General features: G+C 37.9%; 1 protein-coding gene across 2 annotated transcripts; it reads left to right on the top strand.

Moving 5' to 3' along the window:
* Nucleotides 1-551: 551 nt before the first annotated feature.
* pkp2 (plakophilin 2) lies at nt 552-11,304 on the top strand. Of its 2 annotated transcripts, XM_077234412.1 has the most exons (13): nt 552-1,726; nt 2,342-2,415; nt 2,719-3,338; nt 3,589-3,733; nt 4,562-4,769; nt 4,952-5,129; nt 5,797-5,914; nt 6,277-6,441; nt 6,628-6,804; nt 7,928-8,081; nt 8,166-8,358; nt 10,417-10,504; nt 10,837-11,304. In XM_077234412.1, the coding sequence occupies exons 1-13, from the start codon at nt 1,546-1,548 to the stop codon at nt 10,903-10,905; spliced, it is 2,370 nt and encodes a 789-aa protein (XP_077090527.1). In that variant the 5' UTR covers nt 552-1,545; the 3' UTR covers nt 10,906-11,304. The 2 variants fall into 2 exon arrangements, with proteins under 2 accessions (XP_077090527.1, XP_077090528.1); XM_077234413.1 differs by lacking the exon at nt 2,342-2,415 and having other exon boundaries at nt 1,504-1,726.
* Nucleotides 11,305-11,825: the final 521 nt, after the last annotated feature.

The raw sequence follows: 11,825 nt of genomic DNA, 5'->3' as shown, positions 1-11,825 counted from the left end.
GCCCCTAGCTGATGACGCACTGGAGCCCCTGAGGCTGGCCGCTCCCCTAACAATAGGCTTGTTCGACTTGAACCGGCGCTGCACAGACCGATCGGTTGATGACATCAAAGTACCGCGAGAGCGATTAGAGAGCGACGAATCCTTATGCTTTTGAATCGCTCTCGCGGTACTTTGATGTCATCAACCGATCGGTCTGTGCAGCGCCGGTTCAAGTCGAACAAGCCTATTATAAATAGAGCACATTTGCATCAGTTTGCCGCTCAATCGCGAGTGTCAGTATTGTTACTAGTTACTACAGCATACAGTTTGCTAGTTAGCTATGTCTTCGTCACGGAAATGCGTAATACCTGGATCATAGACTGTAAAAAATAGACCTGGATGCGATCACGTACAAAACAGATCGGTGTCCTTATTTAAATTTACTAAATACGATCACATCAAGAAGAGGTTGATTAATTTTGTGAAAAGCCACCTTGATGGAGAGCTGAGGATCACCACCAAAACCCGCCTCTGTAGTGATCATTTTACACGGGATAGTTTTATAAACTTTCGACGGAGACAACTGGGATTCACTGATAATCCGCTGTTACTGGTGAATGGGGCCGAACGACTATCTCCCGCCTCGGCCTTCATCCTCCCGTCGCGCCGACAACTGGTGACATCATCGGCAGTGCGTGCCCACCAATGAGTGTAAGTTGCCTTTTGCGCTTATGTTATAATTAACCTAATAAGCTGCTAGGAGCATCCATTCCGGCTGTAGCGGGTGACAGTTGAGTGTGGCAACCGGAGCTTTACCACGAGTAGGCGTGGTTTCAGCGCAGCCAGCGGACACGCCCCCAACGTTTGAGAGCAGAGACTACTGCTCATTTTTTCAAGATTTTGATAGCTTATTTTATGTACTTACCGGCTTTTTTATCATTCAAATTTGGCTGGGTGTCTAATAACACATTTTTCTGTGATATGACAAACTCAGAACACATACTTCATTTTGACTTTACAGGGACTTTAAGTCCTTTTATGGCCCCCTAGTGGGCGCTGACCACTGGTTGAGAACAACTGATCTAACCAATTGCAGAGCTAAAGTTTCTCTATTGATAGATAAAGACTAGGCTACACTAGATTGCACTCTACAATCTCTGTTGCATGTTGATAGAAATGGTTACCATGGTAGAGTATATTTTACCTATACAAACTTTCAAGTGTGACGTCTCTGTTGTGGGAGGGGCCGTCTCATATGACAGACAGGGGGTCCGAAATGTTTTTGTACAGCACTACAATTAATGAATAACGCTGAGTCCACACTGGCACCATCACTGCCAACTATTCCCCAACTTTAGCTGAGTCCAGTGACCAGTCGATGTCCGCAGTGGAAACCTTCACCCACCTCCACGAACACAGGTGTTGAACCACTAAATATTCACAAACACGATCTTTGTGAGGTGACTCATGTTTATACCACACCCAGTACACAAAGAACCAGCATAGCGCTGCTACACGCCCAACAGAGACTCAAACACCTGACGCGTAATACCAACTCCATCTTCAATGGCGGTGGAGGCAGACTTTATGCGGTCTGTGTTGCCCGTCCAGGGCGCTTTTAACTCGGAAGACTCTTCTTTAGCTTTACCGAAGGCGGACAAACTTAAGGACACTCACCGGCTGAACAGACTACAGCAACAAGTACAGCTCACGCTCTCTCGGAAAAGAAAGACACCAAAATTGCCAGGTATGTAGAATGAAACCTGATTATATAAAGCAAACTATTTCGAGATAATCAGTGTTTTGGCTTGGAATAGGAATACAGGTGCGCATATTTTATATTTCTCAAAAAACAAAGGATGTCAGCCAAATGTTTATGGTCCGCTTTCACGGGTCCTTTGTTCTCAACTCTGTCCTTTCATTATGTCATTTTATAAATATTTTCATGTGTGTATAAAATAACATGAAAAAGAATAGTTAAGTATTCTTTCTTTTTTTATTTAACTTTTGATGTATACCATGGTACTGAATGAAAATATGGTTTATATTCATATAGCCTACTGTAATATTTACATAGTACTCCAAGGTACTTTTAAGAATATTTTAAGTCCAAATATAGCTATAAATATATATAATATAATAATATTTAAAAAAATATCTTTGTAATATAAGACAATAAAATGTCCAAAAGCGTCCAAATAAACTCATTTATAACCTTTTTTGTAGCCTCTCATTCACCTTTTTATAACCTCTCATTCAAACCTATTTAGTAGGATTTGTAAGTGTCCATGAGGAATATGTTTTCCATGATATTATGTTGTATTGTATTTTAATTCGATTGTGTGTGTTTTGGGCATTGCAGAAACATCTCTCTCAGACAGTCTGTCCAGCTGTCATATTTCAAGTAGTTCATCTTTAGGAAGTCTACACGTAAAGGTAAAAACTATTGTCCAGTGGGATAAATGTGTTCTTTTAAACAATAATTCGCCCAAAAATGAAAATTCTGTCATTTAGTCCATGCAATAAAAGTGAATGGTGACTAGGGCTGTCAGCTCCAAAAAAGGGAGGTAAAAAGCTCCTTAAAGATAGTATAAAAGTAGTTCATACAACTTGTGCACTATATTCTACATCATCTAAAGCTATATGATAGGTTTGTGTCCACAATTGTCAATGCCTTTTGGGTGAACTATTCCTTTCAATAAATTCACTTGAGATAATAACACACAGTATACTTTGCAGCGGATCTCCGTCAATCATGCATCTACAAGGTCGTTGCGGATGGTTGAGCGAACTCCGTGGTCGAGTGCAGAGCCGCCTCGATTTCACAGAGGCTATGGAAGCTTTCGTTACACCACCAAAAGAGCGGGATTATGCTGGGGGACCAATTCTCTCACTCTCCCCTCGGACCCAACAGCCAACCGTTCCCATATGAAAAATCACCCTCTTCGCTGCACCCGCTCTGAGGTTCTGCGAAACCCGAGGTTGTACGTTACCGGCCTGTCACCTGTCACTCAGCCCCCCAATATCTCTGTGAATGAGAACAATCACATAGATGATACAGATGACGTGTTTTTAACCAGCACCCCACACAATGCTCCTGCTGAGAGGAACAGGATAGAGTTAGAGAAACACACCCTTCAGAGGACCCTCTGCAAGCCGAGAGAGGGGGGTTTCAGTGCTCACGAACAATCAGAGAACGTGTCCTGGCAGAGCCACCTGCGGAAGCCGAGCCTGGAGTTTGTTGCAGGAAGACGACCCTCCCAATCTGGCTCAGTGATCAGCATGGAGGAGCGGTCAGGAAGTTTAGTGAGGATAGAAAAGTTGGAGGTCAAGCAACATTCAGTGACAATGTCAGCAAAGTAAGCCAGTAGTTTAAACATTTTAGCTACTTAATCTTAGTTATTTTGTTTTTACATTGTTTTTGAGTATTGAGATTTATTTTAGAATTTTGTTGTTTTAATATCACAGAAATATTAATGTAGTTTCTTATTAGTAATTAACACGTAGCAATAAAGTGTAAGTTTTTTATATATATATATATATATATATATATATACTATTTTAGATAGAATGAACACTGTATTTCTGTTTTATGTCTGTGTGTTAAAGGAAAAGCAGACAAGGTGAACTTGGAACAGAGATGACACTAAAAGAGGCTGTAAATCTCCTGGTACATGATAATATGGAAACACAAATCTCCGCGGCAAACTTTATACAAAACCAATGCTTTAACAGTCCTGATGCCAAGAAAAAAGTAAGTGATACTTTACTCTAAAAGAGCACATGCTGTTATGATCCACCCTAAAGATGATGATGTTCTGTATCTCGCACAGTCCTTAATGTCTAGCCTCAATGGTTGCGTTGATAACAAACACTTCAAGAAAGGGAGAGGAAAGTATTTAGTGTGGTTTACAATGCTGTCAGACAGTAGGTAATTAATATGACAACAGTTCCATTGTCTTTGTATAGTTATTTTTCTGCTGTTTATATTCCTCAATACTTGACCTTTGTAGACTTTAAAACATTATGGCAAACAATAAAAGGACAGTTCTCATTAAAAGGGATGGTGTAGTCTAGTGGTTTAAGATACAAGCTGGGAAAATTCATGAACTAACACTGTTGAATCCTTCGGGAGCTCCGGGGTGATTGCCTGCATTTGCTTTGAATCCAACAATAGCCAAAAATATATTTAAAAAAAAAAATGAAGTACTAAAAGTGCATTTAGACATCACAACATTATAATGTTAAATGAAGATTCAGCATCACAGGAATAAAGAACATTTTTACATGTATTAAAATAGAAAACATTTATTTTTAATTGTAATAATATTTCACAGTATTACAGTCGTAGTGAGTCCAAAATGTTAAAAAGTAGTACAAGTTTTAAAGGTAAAGTAAAGTAGCATTTTAATGCTGTTTAATTAAGTGTTAGAGATTAATTCATTACCAATGTTTTGGTGCATGAACCTTGACTACTAACATAAGTAAATTTAAGGGAGAAAAAATAAAATGCTGCCAAAGAGTAAAATAAGACCCATTTCAATTTTGCGGTTTCTTATTTTATCATGTTCTATCTGCTCAGGTGAGTTATCTTCAAGGCATCCCAAAGCTGCTGATGCTCATGCAGAATGAGAGCGAGGAGCTCCAGCGGGCTGCCGTCAACGCACTCCGAAATATTGTTTATGAAAACAATGAAAACAAAATGGAAGTCAAAGACTGTGAGGGGTTTCCAGTGATCCTGAGACTGCTCAAGAAGAACCGCGACATCGAGACCCGACAGCAGCTCACTGGTAAGGGAGCCATTCCAAGTACTCTAGATTTGGGCCATATATTTCATTATGCAGCCAAACTTGACTTCACTTTAGCTGATCCTGCTAAAACTCCAGCCATGTCTCCGACTACACAAACATCCAGATCTTGAAAGCGTGACCTCTACCCTTCCATTAATCTTGCAGATGTTATTCTTTCTCAGGGCTGCTGTGGAATCTGTCTTCTCATGACCTTCTGAAAGAGCAGCTCACTAGAGAAGCGGTCAAACCTCTCACAGACAGTGTGCTGGTGCCCTGTTCAGGCATTTCTGAAGGGGAAGACCCCAAGTTGGAGCTCCTCGCTGACCCTGAAATTTTCTACAATGCTACCGGCTGCCTGAGGTATTCCCAACTGAAATACAAGATACGAAAGGTTGAAAATTAATCATTTTGACAAGCCAGGCTGTCCTTAGTAGTGCTAGTACCGCTGAAGTTGTACTGTGCGTTATTAACAAACCAATTTTAAGTGTGTTTGGCACTGCCATTCAAAGGTGTGGGGTCAGTAAGTCAAAAAATGTATACTTTTATTCAGCAAGGATGCATTAAATTGATCAAAAGTGACAGTCAAGAAATTTGTAATGTTACAAATATTTGTTTCAAATGAAAAAAAAAAGAACTGTTTTCAACATTTATAATACAATTTTTTCTTATGCTTAAAATCAGTATATTAGAATAAAGGATAATGTGACTGAAGACTGGAGTAATGATGCTGAAATTTCAGCTTTGTTATCACTGAAATTTACATTTTAAAGTAATCTGTTTTTTTAAATATTAATAATATTTCACAATATTACTGTTTTTACTGTATTTTGGATCTAATAAATGCAGTCTTGGTGAGCATAAGAGACTTTTTTTCAAAAACTACAAAAGAAATCTAATCTGAATCTAACTTTTAAACTTTAGTGTAGCTATTCTTATAATTACTTATCTTTTTAGATCATTGCACTTTGCATTGAATTTTTCCATAAAAGGTGTTTTTAAATAACAAATAAATCTTTTTTTTATAAAGAAATTTGAGCTCAGCCAGTCCAGATGGACGTAAAGCCATGCGGGACTGTGAGGGTCTCATTGAGTGCATCATCTACTATATCCGTGGTACCATTGCAGACTATAAAGCTGATGATAAGGTACTTACATTAAATTCCCATCTTTAGCAACAGCAACACTGAGTCTTTCATTTTTATATCTAATTATTAAAGAGGCCATATCACAAGGAATCCAATTTTCTTTGATCTTTGAAGATAAAAGAGCTCTATGTACCCGTACAATAAAACTTTATATAGCTTTCAGAACACATTTTCAAAAACGGCAAAAAGGATTATTGAAACTAAGCTATTATTGACTCATTCTGAACACTCGCATTGTGACACTATTGTGTCCACATTTACGTCAATGTTATATTTGTTCCCAAAATGTTGATGTAATGTTATATTATCCAATGTGATCCCGAATGATTATTCCAACTTAATGATTAATTCTTCTTTTCCAGGCAACAGAAAACTGTGTGTGCATCCTGCACAACCTTTCTTATCGGTTTGAATGTGAGGTGGCCCGTGTGGATTCCCCACTAATACAACAGCCCAAACAGAATCACAATGCAGAAACTAGCAGCCCCGGCTGTTTCATTCTCAACAGTCCCAAAAACTCTGAGGAGGTTAGATTACAACCTAGATTTAAAAAAAAAAGTATTTCAAATTCAAACTTGGCTGATTTAATAATATAGCTGATGATATTTTACATATTGAGTGTAAGAATGACCAAAATACCCATTCCTAATGCAAAGGTAGTGGTGTAGAAAAACAAACTGACCTCATATGTGGCATCATATGTTGTGGCTCAGGAAGCAGATACAGACTATCCCCTACTCGAGGAGAAAGGCAGCCCTAATGGTGTGGAGTGGCTCTGGAGCGCCATCACCGTCCGCATGTATCTCTCTCTCATTGCCGTCAGCACAAACCAACACACAAAACAGGCGTCCATTGGAGCACTGCAGAACCTCACATCTTGTTCTGGAGAGGTATGATTTGGAAATAAGTTTCATTAAAAGAACTATAATCAGCTTTGACTACATTTACATTCAGGTTTAGATTAAAGGCTTAGTTCACCTAAAAATGAAAACCTTTCATCAATTACTCACTCTGTCATTCCTAACCCTTAAGACTGTCCTTCCTCACCTAAACACAAATGAAGATCTTTTTAATGAAATCTGAGAGATTTCTGTCCCTCCATTGAAAGTCCTGTTTTGTCTCGTCCATTGGTTATCACTGTCTATCAATCCAGTTTCCAATTCAGTCACTCCTTTAAATACGGTTGTCAATCCAGAAACTTTGCAGTGTACTTAGCAGCATGAAAAACTAAACTTGTATTCAGATTATGAATGGGTACTAAACAGAAAAAGAAGAACCCTCCCTTTATAATCACTAAGGCTGTCAATCTCTAAAGCGCAAGCTCACTGAATTCTGCACTCTTGCGAAAACTCCCGTTAGAATAAAAAAGCTGTTTTAATTGTACAATCAATGAACCTCTTATTTACATCGTGTTTAAACTTTGTTGGTTACGATGAAAGGATACGTGAGCATGTAGGCGTTGAACAAAACAATACCTAGTGCTTTTTCAGCTATGTTGAGCAGATTCTGACTAGCACCTCTGATAGGCCATACCATTTACGCGCTCAATGCTTGGAAAGATTTCTATTTACAGCACATTTTTACGAGGACTTTCAACAGACAAAAAAATCTGGAAGCTTAAACGTGCTTCGTAACATACAAGGATGAACCTCATTGTTTCTCATGCGTCAAGCATGCTTGAGCCTTCTTTTACCAAATTGAATGCTTCGCTCATGTACATTTACTGATCAATGTTTATATGTGAATAAAAGCCTAAATCAAATCTGTTTAACATGTAAAGCAATTGTGTCTCTCTAGAAAACTTGGATTAATTCGCTTTTTGAAGCATGAGAGTTTTTGGTGAATAGACTTTCAGTGGAGGGACAGAAATCTCTCAGATTTCATTAAAAATAAACTCATTTGTGTTCCAATGATGAACAAAAGACTATTGGAAAGACAATGTGGTGAGTAAATGATGAAAGAATTTTCATTTTTGGGTGAACTAACCCTTGAATGACTTTGTATCCCCATTAGATGTCCCAGGCCATCGCACACTTCATCGTGCACAAGGAGGGAGGCCTATCTCAGGTGAAGAAGATGCTTCAAGAAGGAGAGAAGGAAGAGATCAGAATATCTGTGTCACTGCTAAAAAACATCTCTCGCTACCGAGAACTGCATGCTGATATTGGTGAGCTGCCGTTAAATACCAATATGCGCAAACGGCACATGGCAGGTTTTTTAGGGAAACAAAAGCTAATGAACATCTCTACAGTTAAACAGGTGCTGCCGGATCTGGTTGCCATCCTCCCAAACACTGACCAAAGTGTAGAGCAGCCAATAGAGGTCACCGTGACGATATTTCACATCCTCATCAATCTGAGCAATGCGTCTGTATTGAACACCACTGCCATCATAAACCAAGGAGCGTTACCCAAGATCATCAGCATCAGCACCAAAGACAACGGGTACGGTTTCATTTTCAGATATGTAATACAGGGTTCGTACAAGGTGCTTAAAGTGCTTGAAGTACTTGAATTTGACTTTTTGAAATTTAAGTCCTGGAAAACCCTTGAAAACAGCTACTTGAAAAGTGCTTGAATTATTAAAAATAGGGATGCACCGATACAGAGCTCATGTAAAAATGCTCCGATACCAACAACCGATAGGCCTCCCAGGCAGCGTGTGTATAGTAACACACAGCTGTGGTGCGCGCGCTGATCAGAGGAAACCGCGCAGTGGATTGAGCGCGCAGCGGCACAGACACGCGAGCTGGGCGAGCGCATCCCTTTAAACAGAAGGAAGTTTTGAAGGAAATCAGTAGAAGGTTTGTAGTTCAGTCGGACGTCAATGGCAAAGACAATAAAACGAGGCATGTAGCTTATTATTAACGTTAACTGACGAGAGAGAGCGCAGTTCTGTTGAATGCTCTTGATTGCTCTTGATTGCTGATCGTTCACTCAGCACGTATTATTTGGATGAAAACTAAATCATATATGTAATTAAAGTAAAACATGAACTGTTACCTGATTTATGTATAACGAGTGGTTCTCTACATTATTACTGGACGTTTGCAGTCAAGAAGTTCCATGAACGCAAACATCAGCGCGCGCCCCGCAAACCGGCGTCTCCACCCGCGAATACTGAACGTCTTGCGGTTGTACGGACGAATTCACACACAATTATGTAAAAACGCACATCTTGGCGAGTATCCTAGTAAACAAAGTCAGTTATATCTCAAGTGAAGTAGCCATGTTCAAATGCGTCCGTGCGTTCGGTCTTAAAGGGGCAGTTTAACAAACCCACTGCTGTTTAAATGTTAATTAAACAATGGACAACTAAATTACTCACTGCTCTTGACTAAATAGGCTACCCTTTTCAACTTTACAAAAAGATCCATCTATATTTAATTCATCCAGTAATGAATATGCAATTTTTTTCACATTTTATTACTTTATTCAAATTTCTGTATCTGTTAGATCTACCCGAAAAACTCTAAAAACACTCTTTATTTCATTTGTAGCCTTTCTTTGTTCTATTGTATTTATTTGTAAGTTGATTATTAGTTCTTATATTGTTGCTGACTGCTTACCTTTAATAATGTTTTAAATTCACATTAATTAGGCAGGAAGTTTTTGTTGAAGTATCAAAATTGGATTAAATAATTGATATTTCACTGACCCAATCCTCAGCACTGACCCTTCTGGATCTGCTCTAGTCTAAATATGTGCTGTGCTATTCAATGAAAGATACAATATGATATAGCAATAGAATGTACAGTAACAGAAGCTCATACAATGTATTTTAGCAGGCTTAATTAAGCATGAAAATAATTGAAAGAAATATATGTTTGATGAACAAATGAAGCCAACTAATATGATTTATATTCTCTTGGTTTATCTACTAAAACATTTAAAAATTACAAATGCAGTGAAAATTCAGGGATCGGTTACGGTATCGGTATCTCGTTCTGCAAAAAGTGGTATCGGTGCATCCCTAATTCAAAATATTGTGGTGTTTTTTTGTTGAAAAAATAAAATGTTCACGCTAAATCAACGCTGCAGCCCGTCTGAGATATATAGCTATTTCTCATGATATTAATATATAAAGCATGATATTAGGTATTTAATACAACTTTCATTCTTCAGGTCAATCATATATATTGGAATATATAATGGAAAAAATTCAGTTTCAATATCCTTTCAATGGTTAAGGGGATTTTCCATCCCTGACAGCGCTGGTCAATGGATTGACCTCTATGAAGTGAAACATCAGATACCATATGTTTAATTTGAGTAAAAAAATAAAATGAAATAAATACAAATAATAATAAAGATATTGTTTGATAAGTGCCGATTGAAGTCCTTGAAATCCAAAAAAGTAGTGCTTGAAAAGTCCTTGAAAGTCCTGGAATTTCATTTCACAGAGTCTGTACGAACCCTGGTAATAAAACTCGCAATAAAAGTCATGTATGTTCAGTTTAATGACTTGTTTAATTTATACATTTAATTTTCAACTACATATAGGTTTGGACCCACACGGGCGGGCCAAGCAGCCTGTGTTTTACTTCATAGACTGTGGAGACATTCAGAGCTGCATAGCAGTTTTAAGAAGGTGAGATTACATGTTTGCATCCCATAGTGTCCATGAAGTAATAAAGTGTTATTTTCAAATATTTTGGAGCAAATAAATAAACAAACTACAGTATAACAGTCAAAGATCAGTTTAGGGCAGCTACTCAAAATATTAACAGTGTTTACAATGAAGAAATTAATACAATTAATCATCATGATGCCTCCTTGGACGTTTGCTGAGGGCCCTGGGCCCCTGGTTGAGAACCACTGATCTAGAACACTCAAAATTGAATTTGCATGTTAGTGTTTCAGATTTTGGCTTTCACGTCATTATATATTTACTCTTGTCATCTGTTTTTCAATCTATGGCAGGCTGGTTACAGGAAAAACGACTTCATTAACAACAGGACAGTAAAGGCTGTGAATTCTGCTCGTGATTAATGGGATCCAGAAATGAATTGCAAAGAAAAGGCTTTTCACCTATTTTCTTTAGAAAGATTAAAAACAGTGCTAATATCATGGCTTTGGTGTTTGTATATGTGTTTTGTCTTAATTTAATTCTTATTAGATTATCATGCGTTTTAATAATAGTTATGTCTGACGAATTTACACACTTTTGTTTTATTTATTTATTTACTGATCTTTTTAAGATTTTTACTGCCTTTGGTCTGTTTAAATAGTAATATTAAAAGCACTTTTATCTACAAAGCTACTTTTTGTGTATCTGTTTTGATTTTGTTGTTGTTTTTCTTTCTTTTACAATGGGTAGTAATTTCCTAGCCTTGTGTATTGAAACACTGTATAATATTTTCAAATAAACTACCATATTTTCTCCAGTCACTGAGGGGTTAATGTCTGTTTGTTTAGTTACCATGGTTCTGTGTGAGTGCAACTTGCTCTCAACGCTCAAGTAAACACGGTTTTTGAAACATAAAGCATTAATAAAAACCTAAAAGGAATTTGGCATGATAATTTAATACTCGTGTTGATTTCTGAAATCTGAGAATCAGGTACAGGAAGTGATTTAGTCTTTTGAATAATAACAACATCATAGTGATTTTGAGTCTTTTGAACGATAACAAATCGGCGTAATCCTCGGTGGGAGGGATCAAACGAAAGATCGAACTCGCTTAACGTTGTCGATAGAATCAGAACAGAAACAAAGCGTTCGGATAAAACTGCCGCATGCATTCGTAGACAACAAATTTACTAGGGTTTCATGTTTTGATACTTTGTGCAGGAGTTCGCTTTGACAACAAAGCATTTAATGTACTTTGACGTCACATCCGTAAACACAGAAGCTCATGCAAGCTGGGCTGTACCAATATGTTACTAGGGGGTGCGCGTCAGTCTAGTTACAT

The sequence above is a fragment of the Siphateles boraxobius genome, unplaced genomic scaffold, assembly GCF_051911475.1.
Source record: "Siphateles boraxobius isolate OS27281-9 unplaced genomic scaffold, OSU_SipBor_1 19, whole genome shotgun sequence".
NCBI classification, from domain to species: domain Eukaryota; kingdom Metazoa; phylum Chordata; class Actinopteri; order Cypriniformes; family Leuciscidae; genus Siphateles; species Siphateles boraxobius.
The sequence above is the reverse complement of the archived record's forward strand: the minus strand, read 5'-3'. Positions and strand labels throughout refer to the sequence as shown.